Source organism: Lampris incognitus, chromosome 19, assembly GCF_029633865.1.
Source record: "Lampris incognitus isolate fLamInc1 chromosome 19, fLamInc1.hap2, whole genome shotgun sequence".
In the NCBI taxonomy this organism is placed as follows: domain Eukaryota; kingdom Metazoa; phylum Chordata; class Actinopteri; order Lampriformes; family Lampridae; genus Lampris; species Lampris incognitus.
This window is the reverse complement of record NC_079229.1, coordinates 17,195,169-17,219,451: the sequence shown is the minus strand read 5'-3', so window position 1 is coordinate 17,219,451 and position 24,283 is coordinate 17,195,169. Positions and strand designations below refer to the sequence as shown.

At 40.5% G+C, this 24,283-nt stretch overlaps 1 protein-coding gene across 6 annotated transcripts; it reads right to left on the bottom strand.

Annotated features, from left to right (window-relative positions):
- Positions 1-261: 261 nt before the first annotated feature.
- Positions 262-23,113, bottom strand: nup58 (nucleoporin 58). Of its 6 annotated transcripts, none has more exons than XM_056299502.1 (15): positions 22,994-23,113; positions 22,712-22,832; positions 21,475-21,641; positions 20,235-20,267; positions 19,759-20,022; positions 19,280-19,439; positions 18,971-19,036; positions 15,694-15,868; positions 15,171-15,250; positions 13,982-14,100; positions 12,854-12,936; positions 11,965-12,166; positions 4,383-4,466; positions 3,518-3,613; positions 262-2,194 (listed from the first exon to the last, which is right to left on the bottom strand). In XM_056299502.1, the coding sequence occupies exons 2-15, from the start codon at positions 22,789-22,791 to the stop codon at positions 2,025-2,027; spliced, it is 1,779 nt and encodes a 592-aa protein (XP_056155477.1). In that variant the 5' UTR covers positions 22,792-22,832; positions 22,994-23,113; the 3' UTR covers positions 262-2,024. The 6 variants fall into 6 exon arrangements, with proteins under 6 accessions (XP_056155477.1, XP_056155478.1, XP_056155476.1 ...); XM_056299503.1 differs by having other exon boundaries at positions 22,998-23,104; XM_056299501.1 differs by having other exon boundaries at positions 22,712-23,113.
- Positions 23,114-24,283: the final 1,170 nt, after the last annotated feature.

Below are 24,283 nucleotides of genomic sequence, written 5' to 3'. Positions count from 1 at the left end.
GGTCCAAAAACCGCCTTGATTGCAGGTTGGGATAACTGGAACAGGTGACTGTGTCACCAGAGGATCAGATTGGGTACTACCGTTTTAACAGGTACAAAATGTGACGTGTCAGTAGAAGTGGAAAACTTATAAATTTATATCCATCCATTATCCACACCGCCTATCCTCCTCTCAGGGTCACAGGGATGCTGGAGCCTATCCCAAAATTAATTAATTCATGAAAATTAATACATCAAATAAACATGTGAAGCCAGCAGATTAACAAGTTGGTTTTTGTGTCAAAACATTTATTGAAATGAACATGTATGAACAGGCAAACAACCATCTGGAGGGATTTTATTATCAAACAAATCTTTGAAAATACAGGTTGACACAGACAGTGATTGATTGAAATTATTAACACAAGTATTTGGTAACAGACGGTGCGGGAAACTCCACAATTTACCATGACAGAGAAAAGAATTCATATTTGTACAGCATGCACATTCAAACGATCACTGTCAGTTCATACACAAGCTGTCAAGTGCAAATTTCAGCACACATACATAGCTGGGTACTTTGAACAGAAAAAAGAAATCTGTTTATTAAATCCCTTTCAGGCTGAAGTTAAATCTAAATGGTAGTCATGTAGCGCAAGAGTACAGCAACTTCTCTCTCCCCAAGTTGTGCATTTTCACACATACTCACAGGTGTACAGAAAATGCACTTAAAAAGAAATGAAGGAAAGACGAGTTTGGACGCCAAGGAAAGCACAGGTTATGTGAACTTAGTGATAGATTTTTTTCAGATACTTTAGTCCCCTTTACCCCTCCCAAATTCATCTAGTTATCCACTTATACAAAATACAAAAATAAAACTGCTTCCCCCCAAAGCCCACCCGGTAGACTCCTTTCCTGTTGCTATAAAAGAATCAAGAATCATAATGTACTTAAACGTTGGACATGGACCACAACGTGGACCTCAATACTACACCGTGACCTCAATTCCCTTTGCCATTTCTTATTCTCTCTGGACAAGATTTGGATAAAAACATCATTTGAACATCATTCTAGTCATTTTCTGGGTTTGACTGAGTCTTACATGCTATGGGAAAAAAGTTACTCCCCGAGAGCAAATGAAATCAAACTTGTATCACAGCCAGACTAAAGCAGATGCTCACAGGAGAGAGAAAAAAAATCTACTTCATAATTCTGTCTATTCCTGCCAGTCCGTAAAGTGTTAACAGTGCTAAAGGCCATGACATACAGGCAACAGTTCTTGGGCAAAGCAAATGGGCAAATTTATACTACCAATTATGCAAATGTTAACCACTTTCCCCACATTGTCATCTAAATTGACTTATCCCATTTTCCATACTGGAGGGAACAACGCCCGTCTCCTGTGTCTCAAAGCTGGTAAGGTACCCGTCTTAAATCTGACATTTCACTCACTGAATTGAACATTTAAGTTTTTGGTGCTCATAATTCTAAAGGAAAGAATCACAAGAGTCACAAAGTACCATTATCTAATTGGTTTAGGGACCCAAAATGAGGATAATTTTTGTTTCGAAAACCTCACCTAAAAACATTCTTCAAAGCACATTTCCAAACTAGAAGAATGAATAACATGTATAAATAAGTTACAAGTATCGATGATGACAATAATACATGAACAAAGTTTGGGGGCAATTCATAAGATTAGATGACCAACAATGGGATCAAATCAATTAAAAATGATCCTAGCTCCAACCAGTGGTTTGAGTTTTGTTGTTTTTTTCCTCTGGATGTCATTGTTTAATCGGCGAGTATCAGTGATTCATTTAACAAGTGAGATTAATTTCTCCCCTTCTTTTAGTGTTTCCAATCAAATCTCTATAATAATTCTTTAAAAATATTGCCTCTTTATCATAGCCACATGATCATGTTTGTTGTATTTTCAGTCGATGTTTAGTGATGTTTAATACAAATTTTGCTTTCGGGAGGCCAGGCTCTAAACTCTATGAACTCCAAGCTTGTGAGTCATGGGGTCCACATCTTTTGTTGGTTCTATCTCTTGCCCCTCTTGTTTCCAACAGGAGGCTTCTTGAGCTGGAGTAGGGGCCCTCCTGTGCCGAAGCCCGTGGCTGGGGGATTGGACACACCGAAGGTCAGGCCAGCTGAGGCATTGATGCCAGGGTTACTGAAGTTAAAGCCTGAGGTGCTGCTGCCACCAAAACCTGCAGGAGAGAGACAGATGGAGCAAGGGGAACATGTAAGAAAAGTGCGAAAGAAAACATAGGAAGGGGGCGAATAAAGGATGAAGGGAGGGAGGGAAAAGAAGAACAATCAGCTTTAAAAGCTATCGGACTGTATGCGTGTGTGTCTGTGTGTGTGTGTGTGTGTGTGTGTGCGTGTGTGTGTGTACACAAGTGAGAGACAGACAGATCTGGCTTGTACGGCAGTGGTACAGTACGCAGATGCCAGATGTTTTAGTGTGTAATTAAACCCTCAAACATGTTTTGTGAGCTGCAGACATGTCTACATGCCTTCAACCCGAGCAGCAACCACTGGGAAGGGAAGTTGAAACCAATGCGGACGTACCTTCTTAAGTTGCAGCTCCAACTGGGCCACTAGAACTTCTACCTTCAAATACCAAGTCAATACATGTTTTTTTTTTAAAAATAAGTTAGGTTCTCAATTGCTAATTTTGACTCTAGCACACAGTGTGAGGGTGGTTATTTTGAAAATTATTGTTCTATTAAGAAGATAGAGGATTAAAAAAGTAGCATGTTGAGGGCGGGTCTGCCTGGACTGACAGGTCGTCAACCTGTCTGCCACTAAGGTTCCAACACTGCTCCACCTACGGTTCACCCCATTGTCCAGATTTGGATTTTCTGGGTCCAACAACTGACAAGATGGCTACAAGCATAAAGCCACATTTCAGGCTTTAAAATGCATGCACCATTAGAGACCAGTGGGTGACATCACAGGCGCTACGTCCATCTTTTTTTATAAAGTCTATGCTTCAACCTGATGAATGATAAATATTGCACATAATTTCTACACTGGCCAAGATGATTTAACTGCTTTCAGTTCAGATTTTCCAACGGTGGAAATTTTACTCCAGTTGCACTGCTGGCCCCACTCCAATTGATGATGTAACACCAAAAGTTTAAGGTGATCTGATGTCTGTGGACAAATACTCAGAATTATTTCCCCACATCCATGGTTTTAGTCACACAACCTTCTCCTTCTGTACTCTCCACCCCACAAATCAAAATTTTTCAAAATTAAGTACTGACCGAAGAACAGCTGAAACACTATCACATTAAACCTTAAAATTAAAGAAAATAATTTGGATTTTACATTTTTAAGTATTTAGCTCACACTCATAACCAGAGTGACTTACAATGAAAACAAATTTGTATAACTTTCCCTGACCGACTTACCTGACACTGTCTAGACAGTTCGTCCCACCCATCTGGTGCCAAAAGTGGTTTAACAAAGGACTGTCTTCAAATGCCTATCTGACACAGGTGTGTGTGTCTATGTGTTTGTACCTGCACTCAGACTGCCTCCTGTGGGCTTACTGGCGGTGAAGCCGAAAGAAGAACCCCCTGTCCCTACCCCTCCAAACCCTGGACCACCACCAAAACCTGCAAAAGATGTACAAGTAGGTTAGCCCTTTCATAAGAAACACATCCATCAGCCAATAATCAAGAGTATGAAACACGGGAGCAGTGCCTCCTAAATGTGGACACATTAAACATCTCACGCAGACTTGTCTATGGAGCGCTAAGCATCAGTATCGCACAAGGGCACATCTCAAAATTACAATTGGCCATTGAATAACTAAACAGGAAAGATGGCATAGCACTTGAATAGTCAACAGGATTCAAAAACCTGAGACAGACCATAAGCAAAACACTTGGTGTTTTATTTGCTTGCAAACTGCTCGCAACCACATTGCTATGCCACCATATACTGACTAATAATCTAAGTTGCTATCTGATTGCTATTTGCAATGGCATGGCAGCAATTGGCAGAGCAATGCACATTAAATACATGCTTGTCTTTTATCACTGATAAAAGTGAGGAACTGATTACAACTGTGGTATAGGCACATCAACAAATTAGTTTTGGATCACCAAAGAATCACCTTTGGCAAGTGGCTACTCTCTTTTCAGTGTGACTAGTTTATCTCTTACAAACTCATGAGTGGAAAGAGGCTGCCAAGCCATGATGACCATATCCTTTGTCTTTCACTTATCTTATACATACACAACTGCTACCCAGACTCAAAATCCCAGTGCACCCAAGAAGCAGCGAGGAAAAAACGAAATGGGTTGTGCAGAAACGGCTTTCTGAAGCAAAATATAGATACATGGGGATATGCTTATAATTAAAAAAAAACAGAGGTTATACCTCCGAGGCTGGAAGAGCCCAAGCTAGTACCCACTCCTGATGCAAAGGGGTTTCCAAACCCTGCCCCCAAGGGTGCCTGGGTCCCTGAGGCAGAGAGAGACAGCATATGCTTTACTCCGCCGAAGCCCTGTGTATGCCTACGCTCCCAAATATGACACCAAACTTAACTACACTACAAGGTCAGGATATTTTCTAGATTTGTTGTATACTCAGTCAAAAAATGTGTCATTGACAGATCTGATAAAAGCATCAACTCACACAGAAATCCCTACTACATACACCTTGAAAATAACTCTGAAGTACAAAAAATGTACAAAAGGAAGGCAAATGCTTCAAGCATCGTCTCGTATGGGCTTGTGAGGCGATGATTTACTATCTTTAGGATGTTTGTGCTTAAAAAGAGCACCAGAATGAAACGACCAACAAGCTGATAGCATTATCTGCCGTTCTCTGGCCTGGGCTACACTCATTTTCGAGAGATTTTGCAGTCAACACTGCAGATCCAGGCCACTACAAGTTCTCTTTCAAATGTGGTACACCTAACAGATGCCATAGATTTCACCGATAGCCATATATGCACATCATTATGCCAACAGATTGTATTGCTTTCAGGGATGATCAATTCACTACCATTAACGTAGTCTCAATGAAATTCTTAAAGCTAGCATCACAATTAGCACAATAACAATATTACCATGGAAAAGAGCAGCTATGTTGCTAGTTCTTTCACTCAGAAACCTGTCTTGTTTCAATTTTGATGTCAAATTTTGGGCAAGGTTTCCAATCAGTCTATGCAATAAAAAAATAAAATAAAAAAAACCCACTCAAAAAGAAACAAGGACAAAGGTTTCTTTGTTTAAAAACGGATTTATTTTCAATTTAATATGCAATTCCACTTACATAAAACAGACAACACTTTAGAACAGGATTTGATTTTTGTAATTGCTAGCTGCTATTGCATTTGACAAATTTTCCTAAGACTTCTGATTGAATGAAGATTTCTGAGAGTGAAGGAACTAGCATGTGCCAAAAATAAATCACAAAAACCATAGCTACCCAATATATTTAAAAGGCACACCATATTATATATTAAATATAATATATTAACAGGCATTGGTTATATAGGATCAAACACACTCATCTATAAAAACAAAGCACTCCATATTCACTTTAGAAACATAGGTAGCATCAATGGATGCCTCTCAGTGTAAACTAAATAAAAGAAAATCTGGCGATGTGTAATTGTTGGCAAAAACAAATGGGAAGTTAACAGGATATAAATTTGTGGACAAAAAGTTGCACATATGGGGCCAAGTTTCGTATAGTCCCATCAACGTTTGCTAAATTCATTAACATCAGTTTGACGATTTATGTACAAATAAACCTCAAAATTTCCCAGCTAATTTTCTTCGAGGTTAAAAAAAATCAAGTTATTTATTCCTTAATACACAAGCTGCACACTGGCTGGATCTAAATACCAAGGCACGCTACACAAGCTGTCCCAAATATATCAAAATTGACATGAGAGAAGTTACCAACACATTTAAAGAAAAAGATGGATGAATTAGTCAAGCTTTCACACAAGCATTAGTAAACTTATTGCTATTCAGAGATCCAGCAGACCCCTTTGAACAACTTCCAACAGTGGTACCTTCTGGAAGTCAGGGCCACAAAAACACAAATCACTAAAAAAATCTCTTGTGGAACAAAGCAAGCATGCTGTCAGTGTATCACACATTAATAGTCAAAAAAGGAGATGATGTCAAAGAATAGACATTTGAAAACACTACATATGAGCTAATCACTCAAAAGAAAATAAAAACCCTACACAGGGACCAGGTGCTCTGGAATAACACTGGAATAGGTTGAATAACCAGGTCTACTATAGGGAACACTATCAGTTTCAACACAATGGCACAAGAAGATCAGGAACCATCGACACATTCAAAAACAATCACAGTTAAGAAACCACTCGAAAAGATTCTCAAACAAGGAACTGCTGTGTTAAGAAAAAAGACCGGCAGGAGTCTGTTTAAAATGAGAATATCATTAAGGGAAATGCCAAGTGCCACGTTGTGCCAACCTCTAAAATGACTTATTACCCTATTTGCAAAAGGCTAGTTAAAAGAACAGTATTACTGTTGCAAACTGTACTGGCGAACGAAACAAAACCTTGTCTTTCCCAAAGAATCCAACTTCCAATGGTTGTTTACATTTATTAAAGTGGCACAGAGGTAAATAATTTCATTACTTATTGTTCTAGGATTAATATAGTTTAAACACTTGGAAACAATATTGAGGCTAAATTTCCAGCTCTATCAACTTCAAAGTCTAAAAATCTCAGACAAATCAAAAGTAATTCCATTCATTTTTAAAGATTAAAAAAATGCGTAAAAAAGGTGTTAAAGATGGAAAAGTCAAAACTGTGGATTACCTGGGGACCCAGATTATAAATTATGGTTCTAGCTAGGTCTAATGTTTCTCAACTCTACAATATAAGAGTTTAGCACTGCCCTTCAGTGACTCATGTATTTATAATGTGCAACGGCTTACTTTAACAAAACCTAAATCTGAAGGAGGTTAGGGGTGTCTCGGGGAGCACTCTACGTAGCATCCAACCCAGCAGGCTCATAATCTCAGAGCATACACAGCTGCCTCACAAAAGAGGGCCGCATTCGCACAATTAGGTTCTGTGTCCGCAGGGTACTTATACATGTTTTGTTTTCAGCTGGCATCAATGAACAGCTGACAAGGGAGGTTATGGATGTTGGTGCTGCTAAAATGACAATTGAGAAGCAATTTGAAGTGCAATGCTCTTTAACCACACAGCCTTTAATTTTTTTTCCTGGCACTCTAAGTGCTGAAACCTTAATGATATCTCGGCAACATCAAGAAGCAGAGCAAACGAGGTAATTTCCATTGCAAAAGACAACAAAAGGGACCATGATTCGCGAAGAAAGGTTCTGTGGACACATAACCATACTGATGTTTGGCACATATGTATCCCATTTTCCTTGAGTGGTATATCTGAGCAGCAGAAATAGCTCCTGTCTTTTGAAATGATGTTGAATGATAATGGGCTCAATTTTGTTTTTGGCTATCCCCGAATGTTTATTTTGTTTTAAGATTTAAAAACTTTTTTTCCCCCCGGACAATTACCCCACTCTGCCGAGCCTTCCCGGTCGCAACTCCACCCCCTCTGCCGATCTGGGGAGGGCTGCAGACTACCACGTCTCCTCCGATACATGTGGAGTCGCCAGCCACTTCTTTTCACATGACAGTGAGGAGTTTCACCAGGGGGATGTCGCATGTGGAAGGATCACACTATTCCCCCTCCCCCCCGAACAGGCACCCAAACCGACTAGAGGAGGGACTAATGCAGCAACTAGGACACATACCCACATCTAGCTTCCCACCCACAGACACGGCCAGTTGTGTCTGTAAGGACGCCAAACTAAGCCGGAGGCAACACGGGGATTCGAACTGGCGATCCCCGTGTTGGTAGGCAACGGAATAGACTGCTACGCTACCCGGATGCCCCGTTTATTTTGTTTACGATTTAAAAACTTTTCAACTAGAAGATTCATATTCTCCATCTTAAATAATCCAACCGAAAATATATACTTAATTAGCAAATGACTAGGAGTCCCTCTTTTTGAATTAGATGTAATAAAAAGCAAACTGACCAGCTTTGATGATAGAACAATGACTTTAGCCCTTTAGTGAAGTATCCTGTCAAACAGCGATGGCTACATATACCATCATGCTTATCTATTAAAAAGTGAGCAAATGGTAGTTTTCTGCCATTGTTTTGACCTTTGTGTAAGACAACAACCAATAAATAAAAACATAGGAAAAGCTGAATAGCCATCTGCCTTTATGTTTCCCCACATAAATAACATGCCATCTGCCTTTATGTTTCCCCACATAAATAACATGTTACATTCGAGATGTTTCATCAAAATGGCTAAATTGAGCTCATCATCACCACATCGCTTCTGTTTGTGATGGTGAGCCCAAGTGAACCACTCCTCTTGGTCAGTATGTGACAGAAACTCAGGTTATAGTTGTTTTATAACCCAACTTCCACTTCAGAAACATCTAGGTTTAGTCAGAGTTTATAGCATACAACTACTACTACTACTACTTTCTGCAGTTCCCGTTAGCGGTCGCCACAGCGGATCATCCATTTCCATTTCTTTCTGTCCTCTGCATCTTCCTCTGTCACACATAAAACTTCAAAAAAAGTGAAATCCTTTAACTCAAAAATACAACTTTCAATTTAATGATTAAGGACAATAATTTACTTAATGAAAACTACAACTTCACTTAAAAAGGCCCTAGCACTTCCCCTTGGTCCTGATGTTGACAAGTTACTACAGAGACAAGTCTAGTTGTAAAGCAAAACTCCAAAAACTAGACCTCAGCAAATCCTGATTCTCAGTAAAACCCAACTGAGCACCAGAAATGCCAGTATTTTGGCACTTTTTGTCCGAACTCCTTGAGGTACTAATTTCACAAACTTTAAGTCCGAACTCCTTGAGGTACTAATTTCACAAACCTCCTGGCTAACCTAATGGACTACCTTACCCTGTAGGGTTATATTAGTGTCTCCATGAAACCACACCAACTGAATTGCAGGGCTAGTGTTACACTGTTCTATGATTTCTGATTAAGGCCTCCTTCTCTATGCAATTCAAACCATTTCAATTTGTGACCCTGTTAAGCAAAAACAAAAGTATGGCAGCAATTTTTGACTAGACTTAGTACACACAATAACAGATGGACATAATAGATTACTCTACTTGGCAAACAATACATAGGCTAGATACTCAATCAAATTTACTCAAGGAAAAGTACTCAATGAAAAGTACCATGATGTACAAATGTTCTTAACCTCCTATGTATAAAAAAAAATACAGGCCACTGCTTATTTATTTTTAAAGGTTTGGTGGTATCTGGGTTCTAATAACAAACATATGTTGCATTCTTGATGACAACTGCAGCAAATTAAGCAGAAATAGATTCAATACTAAATTAATTAAATATCTGTTTCTATATGCCTCGCTATTTTCAATGGTTTGCACAATCACATATGTACATATTCTTTTGGAGGATGTCCATCCCCTGCAACTGTAGTAACCCTAACCAATTTAACTATTGCTTTGAAGAATCAATGGAAACAGAATGTTGCCATGGTGATAAATGGATGATATTTGTACTGGATATATTCAACTTAGTAAACAATGCAAACACTTGAAAAATACACTATTATACCAACACACATACCAAGCTTAGTTTGTTCATAGTAAGTAGGCGCTCCGATATGCCAGTAAGGGGGTAAAACAAACAAAGCCCACATAAAAGGCTGAAAACTTGTTTAACACCTCAGAGGTGTGGCAAAATCCATTATGGACACCACTTTGAACAAGGACAGTGAGAATTTCAAAACATTATGCATTTGCAAAATGCTATGAATTTCAAAACACTATGCAAATAGATACATTTATCATTGATCTGGACACAACGTTTAGTGGGAGAAACAGTTCATCACTCATCCAAGAGATCACTTGGATGAGTGATGAACCCTTTCTCACACTAAAACTTGTGTTCAGATGAACAAATTCAACTTTCTGTGATTTCCTTATCTGGATTACTGAGCATGCATAAAGACATTTATCATTGAGTACTGAGGTGAATTAGGTATTTAAACGTGTCTACAGGTTGTTTGTCACAGCATTAGTGTACAGTGTAAGAGGGATGTGATTGAGCTCTGACTCAAAGAGCTCAAACAGCGATTCTTTAAGAACAGCTTCCAAAATTGATCTACTTCCACAATATTATTAAGCAGCTTGTGTAAGGGGAGGGGGAGGGGAAGCCAAAAACACCTTCAGTGTCCTGAAGTATCTTTGCGTTTGTTTGAAATCAACTTGACCACACTGCAGTGATGGGCCAAGGAGCCAATATTGAGTATTTGAGCAGCCTTTGCACTAGCATCAAGCAAAATGGATATGCAACATGCTGTATGATGGCTAACACTTATTGCAAAATAGTGCCTTCTCTGACAATGAAATTACCCTGTTTAATTCAAGTTCAGTGTTTCTCTGTCAATACGGAGATTATGGTTTCTTAAAATACTGGTCTTGACTGTGAAATCAGTCACAAGTGTGCTATTGGTTTTGCGCTACACAAGAATAGCAGTTTGTTTTGAATGAGTAAATGTTTTAAATAACTATTTTCTTAAAACGTTATTCCTTGGCTGAATAAGTTAAAGAGCCCTCTATGTACAATGAAAATTAGCCCATATTGATTGGCATCTGATCAACTGGAGTATCCCTACATAAGCGAGCCCTGTTTTCTAGACAGAGCGGGGACAGTAGGCGCTACATTGTAATAAATCTACACCTTACACGGCAGTTAAAAAAACCAGACACTTTCTAAAAATTAATAAACACCCAAACTCCTTGCTAAACCTTCTGAGAACATTCATCCAAGAAAAAAAACCTACATAACACAGCAAAGGGGTAATATGACATCAAACCTCTTCCAATTCTTCACCTTAATTGAGTATGCGCATTTCAAGCACACTTTGAATAAAAGCATAGCCTTGACTCAAAATGAGCCTTAGAATTTCTAGCTATAGATTAAAGATTCAAGTGAGTCAGTAGAGACAGGCAGCAAAAAGCAGCCTGTTTCCTTTTGTATTGTATCTCCAGTAACGTCAGCTTTGTAACCAGGATCTGAAATCCCAATTCACAGGACACAGAGGGAAAGGGAGAGATTTGAATAGGGAGGAAAACATTCTTGGCATCAATTATGTGTTGGCAACATCATGACATTCTTTTGTAAAGTTGAATGTGTAGAGCTTGGCATCAACACTGCCAGGGTTTAGATTTCCATGAGGGCCACATTTACTGACAATGCATACATACATACATGATGTTGCAAGATGCATCAGATGAAAGTGTCCTGCAAATGATATTTGTCCTCCTTATTTTACTTCCTGGTGCAGAGAGAGAGAGAGAGAGAGAGAGAGAGAGAGAGAGAGAGAGAGAGAGAGAGAGAGAGAGAGAGAGAGAGAGAAGAGAGAGAGAGAGAGAGAGAGAGAGAGAGAGAGAGAGAGAGAGAGAGAGATGAGAGAGAGAGAGAGAGAGAGAGAGAGAGGAGAGAGAGAGAGAGAGAGAGAGAGAGAGAGGAGAGAAGAGAGAGAGAGAGAGAGAGAGAGAGAGAGAGAGAGAGAGAGAGAGAGAGAGAGAGAGAGAGGAAAAACGGTGGCAAAGTAGCACAGAGATAAAGGTTTTCTGTGGGACTTCGGCACAAGATCTTTACCCTCTCCTCACTCTCTCTGCACTCCCACTCTTCTACTGGAGAAACTAAAGAGCTTGGCACAACTCTTTTTTTTTTTCTTAATTACTTTCATCTCTTTCTTCCCTCTTTCTCATCCCCCTTCCCCCTACCACAACCCTGTCCTATCACCTCTCTTCTGCTCTCACCCCGCCTTCATTCACTCTAGCAGGGTTATTTTGAGGTAGGGGAATAATGTCAGAAGTGTGAAGGTTCTAGAACTTGAAGGCGGTCAGACCTGGATTAGGTTGCTGCTGCTGGGTCAGCGTGGCCGCCATAGCAACAGCTGCGGCATTGGGCGCGCTGGAGAACGGGGCCGGCCCAGTGGTGACACGTGGCGCGCTCTGCCACTTCCTGTTGGATACCCGTTTGGATTCGAAGACGTCAGTGGAGTCATCCAGGAAGGCCTGGCGGTAGGACAGATACTGGTGCTTCAATTTCTATAAGAGAGAGAAAGTGAGCATGGGAAACAAAAAAGGAGAAGGAGTCAATAGCTGATTGGAGGCTGAACAAAAGACAGGGTAAGGGGGAGTGTCAAACGGCAATTTCTTAAACCCAGTAGTGCATTCAAAATGTAATTTCTATTCCAATACCTGTAAGAGAACGAAAGGGCAAGAGAAATGGAGAAAGAATTTTATGTGTATAGCCCAATATCACAAATTACAAAATTGACCTCAGGGAACTTAACAGAAATAAAACATCCTGTCCTAAGACACTCGCACTGGATAAGAAAAAATCCCTTTGTGGCACAAAGGGACATCAGCGAGTACTTCAAAAGGCCTGACAGAGGCCAAGGTATGGGTGCTTCAAGGTATGTGACAAATACAGTGAAATGAAGCTAATATAACAGCAGGCAGGCAAGACAAGCATCCTCATGTTTTAAGGTTTTGAAACACATGGGGCTTAATTTTTGGGGGATTATTGCAGTTTTCACATTTTACTGTAGATAAGAGCATATGGAGACTCAAATCATAATATTGAATCACAATATTTATAATATTGTATTATTTTAAAGATCACAATATGTATCAGATCAACACCAAAATATTGTTGGAATACTGTATCAATAAGTACCCATCGATTCCCAGCCCCATAAAAAAAAAAAACAAGACAAGAGAAGAACCCACCTTGACATTTTCATGAACGGTGTGGAGCTGAGCAGCCTGTGCAACAAAAGTCTGGTACAACTTCTGCATGGCTAAAGACAGGTCTGGGAAACATACAGATACACAAAGTAAACAAGTTTATGACAAAGTACGTGAGAAGATAAATTTATGACTGTGAAGAAAGTGTCAAATGAGAGAATGAGGAAAAAGTAATAATCATAAAAGGGACACCAACAGACACCGACAAATAAAGCAGTAAATAAATATTCATACAATTTTCATTTTCGTATTTGTGCTCTCTACACCAACTCCCAGGTTAGATTCAAAAAGATCTTTGGTAAATTAAAAGTCTCATGCTTTAAAGTAGTGGAGAGATGAACTGACAAGTTTGAGTGTAACGGGTCACATGACCAGAGTTTAGTTACGGGCATAGCTGTTGCGTTGCGTCAGAACAAACATGGATGCAGAGGAAAGACATCTCCGTATACAGCCCCCAAAATAACTATTCTACATGTGGTTCAAGAGGTGCACATGGTAATTGTCCTTCATTTGTTTTATATTTGTGTATAATGTTTGTTGATGTGGCTTTACATGGACAATATGATATGTTTTTAGCAATTTTATTTGATTTCATCGCATTTCTGTTGTGCTAACGTTTGGGCCTGTTAATCACTGGACACTAACTTGAGAGACTTTAAACAGAATGAAAGATGTATATTTTAAACATGTTTTTATTTTCTTGTAGTTTTCACGTAGTAGTTTCTTATAGTTTTAATTTACAGTGGTATTTCAGATGACTACCGGGGCCTGTTTTGGTTGTTTGATAAACTGATCAAGAATGATTGTGAATGGTGGTTTGCTGTGCATGCGGAGCCTGCATGTCAATCACAAGCAACAAACTGTGTATCCAAGAACCCTTAAATTAGAGTAAATTATATCAGACAGACTTCTCTTGTAGATTAGTCATGGAAAATGAGAACTGTGCGAGTTTTCCTTTTGTATCAAGCAGCAAAATGTTGTAGCATGAGGTGTTTGATTAATTTGCCTTACTTCACATTGATGTGACTATTGCGCATATCGCGATGATGATGCTGAAACGATATATTGTGAAGCCCTAATCTGGTTTAGAAACCTAGCGTGTCCTCTTACCCTGAGGAGTGATGTGTGAACCGCTGCTCTGTGTTGTCAGGTGGTTCTCCAGCTCCTCTATCAGCTGCCTGTACTGCTGCAACCGCACCTCAAACTGCTCCACCAGGTTACGGAAATAACTACACAAAGGCAAATGATTTAATGTTAGAGGAAACGATCAAAGCTTTAATCCTGAAGATATGTCCAATGTCCTTTTCGATAATTTCCATTACTGGTGTATCTGAGACAATAATTAAACCATGAATATCTACAACTCTTTAGTAGCTGCTAAGTTGCTAATTTAAAATGGTTGTCAGGTAGGACTTTTTTCCCCCATTCCATTATCCAAAGAGCTTATCCTACATAGGGTCACGGGGAGCCTATCCCAGCAGCCATTGGGCGGCAGGCAGGGAGACACCCTGGACAGGCTGCCAGTCCCTCTCTCACTCTCTCTCCCCCCCCCCCCTCTCTCTCACACACACACACACACACACACACACACACACACACACACACACACACACACACACACACACACACACACACACACACACCTGGGGACAATGGAGTACAGCCGATTCACCTGACCTACATGTGGACTGTGGTTGGAAACTGAGACACAGGAAACCCACGCAGACATAGGGTAGGACTTCTCCAAGAAAATATGTTGCATGGTGTTAACCAGTCTTAACCAAATGTGGAAGAATATCACACATCATAAAAGGCAAATGAATTAAGTAAAAATGTTGATTTTCCAAGACTGTAACATCATATCAATATGCATTTATATCAAAATACACAAATATCTTTATCTAATTCATTCAAAGTTTAGTTAAATTGGATCAAAGTGTAGTTAAAAAAAATTTACAAAAATTACCACCAAAATTAAAGAAGGGTGAAAGTTGTACACTGGCAATGAGCACCTATTTCTAGCACACACACACAACTGTATAAGCATGTTGGCCACACATGCAAGAAAGAGATGTGTAGTCCAATTTAGAGGAGAAATGGGAGGAACTGTTAGTTAGCAGAAACTGTTGCGTCCCTGGATTCCTTTGACCAACTTTATTTTTACCAATGAGGTTTCTTTACCTTGAAGATAAATCTGAGCCAGGTGTAGGAATAAACCGTACTGCCTTTCAACTTTTGGTTCAATAACAATATTTCGCACCCATCCTTGCGCTGGACTACCATCAGTTAGATTTCTTACTCTGATGGGGCTGTGTTCTCATGCTGAAGACCAAGGGGGGTGTTCTGTGTCCGCAGTGCTATTTCAGAATTCTTCAGCTCCTGGTAAAGAAAAGAGAGGGAATTAACTTTCTGTTAAAACAACTTATTTTTTCGGTATTTTCTTCTTTATTTTAACAGTGACAATAGAGAGACAGAAAAGACAGGGGCGAGAGAGGGGGATGACATACAGCAAAGGGGCCGGGCCGTATTTGAACCCAGGCCGCTGTGGTAACGACTCATCCTTAGGTCTACCAGGTGAGCCACCCGGGCACCCCCGTTAATACAACTTTTAATACATTTATTCAGTGCAACTCCTCTCCCATCTCTTTGGCTATAGTTGATGAAATCTTTGTTGTGCAGGCTGGCCAACTTAAGACAGGAGTACTTATTAGGAAACATTTTCCCTGTCAGATAAAAATCTGCCATATGGTCCTCGATCAGCTATTCAAACATGCTTGATAGATGTGCTCTGGTGTGTGTGTGTGTGTGCTTAGTTGTTTTACCTGTGCTGTCTCCATCTTTAGCTTGTTTATGGCGAGTGCCTGCCTCTGAAGGCCACTTGCACTGACAGAGAGCTGCTGTTTGAGGATTTTGATGTCATCCATGACATTAGACATGGCCTTAGAAGACATCCTGCAAATGTCTTCCTGGACCCGCTTCTGCTCCTTCACAAACTTCCTACAAGGAGGGAAGGAGTACAGCTTTGTTCAGTTTAAAAGATAATATAAAGCGCTGCATGCATTTTGGTGTTAATTACATTGAAACTAATGATCCCCATAGTGAAACTGCCACTGCAAAACACCAAAGTACAGGATATAGCAATAAATAGGGCATGGGTGTAAATATAGTATAGAACAATAGGCATACTCATGTTTACAACAAAGGGAATAAATATACTGAACAAAAAAAAAGTACATAAAAATTTAGAACATACCATAATGATGGATATACTTGTATATAATCATGAAAAATAGGAAATTACATCAGACATTCAAAGAGCTCAAAATATGCACTGCTGGTTCTCATCTTATTAAATGTTAAGCGTCTATTATAATCTAGACAAGCTTCTTGGCATAGGAGTGCCTACTTGGTAACATTTTTCCTTTTGATCGGCTAAAAACCTGCCTTATGGTCCTGTATCAAATCTGTTTTAATTGTAATCTACAGTATACAAATGATCACAATCAGAAGTCTGTATGCACCAGAGGTATGTAGAAAAACATGTCCAAGTGTTTTGTCAAAAAAAAACAAAAAAAAAAAACACATTATCAAATTATTACATTATCAAGTACAGGTAATTGACTTTATTTGCAACTTGTCATCTCTCCATTTAGGTAAATCGACCTTTAGTTTATCATTCAATATCTCCTAAATCAGGGCCCCAGGCAAAAGAAAAAAACAAACCTTGGAGCCATTGGCTCCTAAACACAAAGTACTTTGGAGCCAAATCAAGTTTTCAGGAGCCAAAATATAACAATGTCATATGCTACATTGTTAAAGGAGTGCCTCAAAAAAAAAGAACAAAAGAAAAAGAAAGTGCCTCACCACACTGCCTTTTCTTTCACCTCTGTACTCTCTGCCTTTGTTTGCGCTGCCTTCCATAGTCTACACAATGCATTATTTACATACACAATATGTGCAATGTTCACTATGCTGCAATCATATTATGTACAATTAGCTGGTTCCTGCTTATTCAGGTTCAAACTCCAGTATCTCCCACCACCACCACGTCAGTGTCACTTGGCCGGTCAGTGTAGTCAGGTCTGTGCCTTCTTTAGCGCTTCACACTGGGCGCTGGGCCAAACTTTTTTCTTTTTTAAAATGACTCGAACAGGTAATGAACCAGCATCTCTTTTCCTACTTGAGTACAAAAGGTGAACTCCATGTTCCCTTTGTTGTAACATAACCAGGCAAACTCTTTTAGCCAAGCTGATTTAAACGGTCTAGTAGGGACAGGAGCCGCAGGGACGGGAGAGGAAGACTCCACTCACTGCGCTTGGTTATCATCACCAGTAAAGGACTGCACACTGACTGAATCAGGCTGGGATGACTCAAACGTCACTTGAGAACGTTCACTGGTCGAGTTTGTCTCAACATCGTTAGCATCTGATGTAGAGGAGGCCGGGTTTGGATGGGCAGGGAGTGAGAAAGTCTGATATTTTTCATTTGTGCATTTTGTTTTCTTGGTCCCCCTCTCTTCCTAGTCCCTTCTATCAGGCCTTGCAGGATGTCCTTTGCAAGTGTCCTTTCCGTTCGGCAAACGTGCCCAAACCAGTTTAATTTCCTTTTTTTTTACCATTGTCAGTAAACTATCATGGTGACCAATAGCTTCCTTAACTCTGTTCAACTCTGCAGTGTTGGTGACGTGCGCTGTGTATGGGATCTGCAGCATTCTTCTGTGTGCTCTAAGTTCAAAGGCTTGTATTTTTTTCTCCATAGCTTTTGTTGGGGTCCAGGATTCTGCACCGTATAGAAGAGTTGCTATTATGATGGTGTGGAGCAGTTGCATTTTTGACTTCATTCCAAGTTTTTTTATCTTTCCAGATTGTGTTGAGTTTGGTCATTGCACTTGTTGCGAGGGCGATTCTGCTCCTAATTTCTTTTTCCGATCTTCTGTCTTCATTAATCACAGATTCAAGATATTTAAAGACACGACTTCCTCAAGTTTTTTGCTGCCAACAATGATTTCTGTGTTCTGCTCTTCAATCACTTCAGTCTCCCTCCTCCGGTGATCTTTTGTTGTCATGATTTTGCTTTTTTGAGTACTGATCAACATACCCATGTCCTTAGCCGCCTTGTCCAGTCTTCTGGTTATTTCAGCTAGTTCTTCCCTATTGCTGGCGATTAGATCTATGTCATCTGCAAAGCGAAGGTTGGTGATTTTTCTTCCGCTGATTGTGAGAGTTGGTTCAAAACCCTCCATAGCGTTGGTGATGATCTCTTCAAGGAATACATTGAAAAGGCACAGTGACAGTAAACAACCTTATTTCACTCCTACTGTTGTAGTGAACCAGTCGCTGAGTGTGCTGTCCACTAGCACTGCGCTTTTCGAATCTTTATAAAGAGCTTTGATAACTTGGACAAGGTGTTCATTGATGTTATGTTTTCTCATGATTTTCTACAGAGCCTGTTGCCACACTGTCGAATGCTTTCTTAAAAATCAATAAAGTTGTGATGGATTTCTCGTTGATGCACTATAAATATTTCACAAAGAACCCTCAAATTGAAGATCTGTGTACATCTAGCATAAAAGACACACTGTCAAACAAGTGTGTGTTACATCTCATATCTTGTAAAAAATAATTATATTTTCCGCTCCCAATTGTATTTCAAGTGCACAAGTCAAGGCACCATAAACACAAGAAAGTTTAGACAACTTAGGGTGCGAAGACAAGTAGATGAGAGGCTACCAGGGTTAGAGGAATAAGAGTATAGAGGAAAGAGAGGAAGCACCAGAATGATGAGTATGGGGTCAGTGAAACAGTGTGCAAGAAATTGAGAAAAGATTTGAAAGGGGGAGCAGAAAAGATATGATGACAAGCAGAAATCTAGCTAGAGTTTCTAACACAATGAGGTTTTAATATTGCATCAACAGGCAGAGCCAACTTGTGCTAGACTTACATCGTAATGGAGAGGGATATTGGCACAATTCATCTATACATGAGAGTAACTGAATAAACTCACTATGTGTTCAAGCACTGCACATGCACACTGTTTAAATGTGAAATTCGGTATGAAAGGTTAAAAGTGTATCGAGTAGTGAAGAGCTGCAATACTTACTGGTAATTCTCCACATCCTGACAAATGACTGCAGGAAGGTTTTCATCTTTCAAAGCTTTGCTATCCCTAATAGAGAGAATGAGAACTGTCAACTGTGACCATTTTTTCTCATGGACATATGAGTATTCAGCAGCTGTCAGGTTCTCAAGGAAATGCATTTAAAATCAATTGTTACTGATAGTGTTGATAGTGTCATCAAATGTTCATAATAAATTGGTTCAAAACTTAGTTTTGGAAAACTATTAACAGTATAGTTTATTAGACTGAATAATTGGTAGAGTCTGAAACTGTGCACATCTGAGGACATACTGGGGATTAGCGCCAGATTTGTCGCTCTTCTTCTCAGAGGTGCTGAAATCGACCCCACCCAGGCCGATACTGGGTGCAGGGGCAGCTGACACAGCCGTAGAAGTGGCAATCAGAGAACCCAACGTCAACCCCGCTCCTCCTAAAGTGGTCTGGCCCAAACCTGGAACAAATAGTAGACAGAAAGTATTGACAGTGTCAGGTTCCAGGGTTAAATGCGTCTCTATTCTAACCAATAAGCAGTCAGCTATTTTCTATGTAAATACAGTCTGACAAGAGTCAAGTACTGTTGCCAAATGAAGTTTTTACAAAAAACAAAAACAACAACAGGCGAAAAACACACACCTTCAGGTAATTGGATATTGTTTATGGATGCTTATCAGAAAAGGTTACAATCCAAGTGTGTACATTTATTGGGAAAACTGAAAAATAAAACTGTGTGTCAGCCTGCCCAACAGTGTCTGTTTGCCAACGCATCTCACCAGTGGAGGCTGTGTTAGAGAAGAGACCCCCACCGAGGGACAGGCCCGTTGTGGCTGCTGTTGTGGCTGCTGTACTACCAAGGCCAAGGGTGAAGCCTGTAGCCGCAGGCTGCTGTGGGGCAGTGGAGGTCAAAACTGAGCCTAACGTTAGACCTGTTCCAGCAGGGGCCGAGGAGGTGGTGGTGGCCGTGAGGGAAAAAGGGGCAGCTGAAGCAGCAGGCTTATTGAAGGCCAAGCTGAAGCCCATGGGGGCAGCTGTGGCACCTGTGAAAGTAAAAGGACACTTGTTGTTTGCACTTGACAAGTGAAGCTTCTTTTGAGTAACAGAGAGAAAATGTATTTTGCTTTTTCTCTCCAGCATGCATTTTTTTTATCTTTTATGTTCTGTCTTACCAGACACTTGTTTTAGGTTTTAAATGACCTAATCTTTCATTACGCACAATGAGCACACCATTTTACTACACACCCAAACTTACCTAACGTAAGGCCAGCAGTTGGAGCAGCAGCACCTTAAAGAGAAAGGTCAAAACCAAAATGTGAGAATTTGTGACTGGAGGGTGTGTTGGAGGATGTGGATGGATAGGTTAGGCACACCCAGGACTTTAAGTACTTGCACGAGCCATGTCTGTTGATGTGAGTGATAGTTGTCCCAGTTACATGTGCACACTACATGCAAGTTGGCAAATTATTCCTTTTTTTTTTCAAAATGTGCATCTTCAACACATTTATAGTCTGATATTCCCCAGTAGGGTTGGGCGATATGTCAAAATTTTCCTACCGGCCATTGTCAGCCCAGCTGATTGCTGACCCCCCCCCCCCCGTCACGTTCAGCGAATGGAATAGCTCGTTACAAAAAAGAATACAAAATCCGCAATTTGGGATTATTTTGGTTTTAAACCTGTATGCAACCAACAAGTTGAAGGACCTAAATGAAGTAAGTTGCCGTCTTTGCAAACAAGTAGTGCTGGCAAACGATTCTAGCACTACCAATTTACATGAGCATTAATGTGAAAATCTAATTTTACTGAAACATTACAGCCTATAGGCTACTCTGCTTCAATTAAAATAAATCACCTTGAGATCTTTGCTAAGCAATAAGATGTGAAGACAGGCTGAACAGCTGTCCAACATGATTTAGAAAAAAAAAAGTCAGATGGTGTCAGAGAAGGATGCCTCTGCTTGCAGCCTCCAAATGAACAAACAGATGGGGATAACATAACTATGCTATCACTATCAAATGATCAGGGAGTATACCTGCATATACACTTTTTAGTCTGGTTCCCAAATATGATTTCTGAATGGATGTTGCTTTTCAGCACCAATCGATCAGACAACAACCACTAAAGACGGCTTAAATTTTGTCACTGCTGTTTTGCGAAAGACTCGTCGGAAATCATTGCAATAAGACCATGCATATGGCCCAACCTCAACTGCCATTTCCTATTTGTGCGTGCTTTGAATTGTACTTTACAGGTTAATTATTTATCCAGCTGAATTCTCAAGGACGCAGACCATTAAATTAGCACAATAAAGGACAAAAATCATGCAAAAATTCGCCCAAAAAACCCCGACTGCCAATTGGACTCGGCCAATCGCCGATATATTTGCCCAATCACCAAAGCCTAATCCCCAGTTACACAAACCTCTGCAAAAAATGCAAACGGGGTGCTTTTTGCTGTTGTTGTGTCTGTGTGTGTGTTTGTTGGTGTGAATTACTTGACGCAGGTGTGTTGAAAGAGAAGCCCCCAGCAGGCTTTTGGCTGAAGAGCGTGGTTCCCAGGCTAAGCGCTGGGGTGGTTGTGGTGGTGGCGGGGGCAGCAGGGGTTGCTGCACCCAGAGCAGACCCAAAACTGAAGCCGCTGGTGCTTGCTGCAGGAGCCGTGCTGACAATGGAAAAGGCAACAAATTCTTGTCAGAACCTCACAGATCTACATGGGGTACACAGCGAAGTGGGACGATGACACATTTTACTAACCTGGGCTTCACTTTAACAAACATTCATTTCAGTGAAACGTCAACTGGAGAGCAATGCTCTATTGCAAAATTACACTAACTCGTCAATGCACTCGGGGAGACATTTCAACTTTATAAATTGTGTAGTAATTAGTCTACACTAGGGGGGTAGGTAGTCTCCCCGCCTGCCGCCCAATGAGTGCTGGGGTAGGCTCCAGCATCCCCGAGACCCTGAGAGCAGGATAAACGGTTTGGATAAAACAAAAAAACACAATAAATAAATAAATGTGTAGTAACGCATTGTTGCACAAATAGCAAGTCACACAATGTACAAAAATTAGAAGCGCCTGGTCTTTCCCGGACTAATCAGCGGTCAAATGTAAATCCATGATCCCTTACTAATGTAGCAATTTGAAACATGAAGCATTCATAAGAGATGATCGGGTTAAGAGATACGATTAAATGTTATGTCAACTAAAAGGAATTTGATGAAATAATACCCGAGGAGGGGGTAGATTTTATATTTTTGTGAAAACTGACCACGAGCACCCAATTAATATCCCCCATACGAGGCAAACAGGTCGCAGTTAGTTAGCGGGAGTCGGTATTATGACCTTGTGAAGCGACCACGTACGCTCGGTGGTCGTAAATACTGTAGCGAATTCGGGGGACAACGCAACCACAGGAACTGCCGCGGCCGGGAAGCGAACCCGTATCGCCCGCACCGCAGGAGACATCGCTAACCGCTCGACTAAAGGGTCAGACCCGCCAGCCAGCGGCCAGCGTGTCTACTTATCCATGCACGTTACAATACGTTAACTGAACTCTGTGAAACATCATATCATGTTAAACTGTTGTACACCAGGCAACATGTGGTGAGTGATAGTGCAGGGAGGCGGCGCAGGACGCAGAAGTTTCCGCCGGAGCCGACGTGCCGTACGTACGACCCGCCGTCGTTAAGCTACCGCCAGCTAGCACAACTGCTACTGCTAAACATTACCTGGCCGGGGCTCCGAACGCAAACCCACCGCCGGTGTTAGCGGCGCCGAGCGTCCCTGATCCGAAGTTGAAGCCGGACATTTTGTCCAGTGAGGGACACACATTCAGTAACTACCGACGGTCTGTAGAAAAGCCGGAAAAGGGAGAGGAGGTTAGCTAGAGGCCCGCCGTGAGGGCCCAACTTACGGCGGCGTGTCACTTAGTTCATGTTATCGAAGAACACCAGAAAGGTGACGCTCACAAAGCTCATTTTATATCAGAATCCTTAGAAATTGATCCCCACCCACGTATGTTAGCTCTGTCGGCGACGGACACGATTAACTGGAGATACTGTGAAGGCCTTGGTTTCATCCTCTCGTCGGCTTTTCCAATTCCGCGCTCGCAACGCGCCGCGCACGTCAGGAGGCTGTCGGCAAACTGAAGTGCCTACTTTTCCCAGCATGCCTAGCGACCCTTTTTTTTATTCAAGCGATACGTTTACAACAATAAGGCAAACTTACAAAACAAATGTGAAAACTTTTCATCCTCTACAATGAAAACAATGAGCAGACGCCACAAGAGATGTGAAACGTGTACACAAACCATACGAAAAAGGCAAATAAATCAATTAAGCAGAATAAAACGTAAAATAACCATAAAATAACTAAATCGTAAATAAGCGTTGACTAAACGATTGTTAGTTTTTAAGATATTATGATGGTCAGATCATTTTTTAGTAATCCATAGAGATTTTTGCCACATTTTGATTTCATTCATTTCAGGGACTTAAATATAGAGTTGAGTTTCATTATAGTAGCACATGAGCCTATCTGTATTATTTATTTTAATTGAAAAGAGTACTAACGATACAGGAACATTGTACATATGTAGTATTAACAATAATAATGATGATGATAATAATAATAATAATAGTGATGCTGAAAAAATATAAAACACTTTTGCCAGGGGGTTAATTTAAAGTGCACATTAAGTGAAAATGTCATAGCAAGCATTATGTGTTTTGACTGCTTTTCTGTTTGTGCTTCTGGAAATGGTAGCTATATATTTCTCAATTTATATAAAGCAGAAAAGAATTGTTTATTTTTTAAAGTTTTATTTTTATGGATGTGAATTTTTGCAAAAAATAAAAAATATTTATTAAGTAAAACTTATTGTTATTGTTACTTTCAATCCTATCCGTATGCCTATCGACTGTTACAGCGCGTGACACAAAAAAGATAGCCAACCATGAGGCTCTGCGAAGCCAGAGCCGTTTCCGGTTAAGCTGTCCGTCGTTAATAATGATGCATAATGTTACATCCGGTTTGGGCACTGAAGTGCATTCTTTTTTCAGAGTAAAACCACACATCGGCATGCCGTTTGTGTTGAACGGAAGTCCGAACAACGTCTTCAACCACACGCGTTATTTGTGACCTAGCTTTGATCCACAGTTTCATCAGGTTCTGAGATTTCTACAAAGCCTTCTGCACTATTGAACAACAGTGGGCTTCTCCTAAAGTTCACCACCACTGTCTCCAGGGATTTTAGCTTCAGGTTGTTCTAGCTTCACCAAGAAGCCAGGTGGTCAACCTTC

Bases quoted from the DNA above. Each gene is read 5' to 3' on its own strand.
- nup58 (XM_056299501.1), bottom strand. From the start codon at position 22,791: ATGTCCGGCTTCAACTTCGGATCAGGGACGCTCGGCGCCGCTAACACC. The intron at 21,642-22,711 runs GTAATGTTTAGC...TTCCATTGTCAG, and splicing joins GCGTTCGGAGCCCCGGCCAG to CACGGCTCCTGCAGCAAGCA. The intron at 2,195-3,517 runs GTACAAACACAT...TCTCTCCTGCAG, and splicing joins AGGAGGCAGTCTGAGTGCAG to GTTTTGGTGGCAGCAGCACC.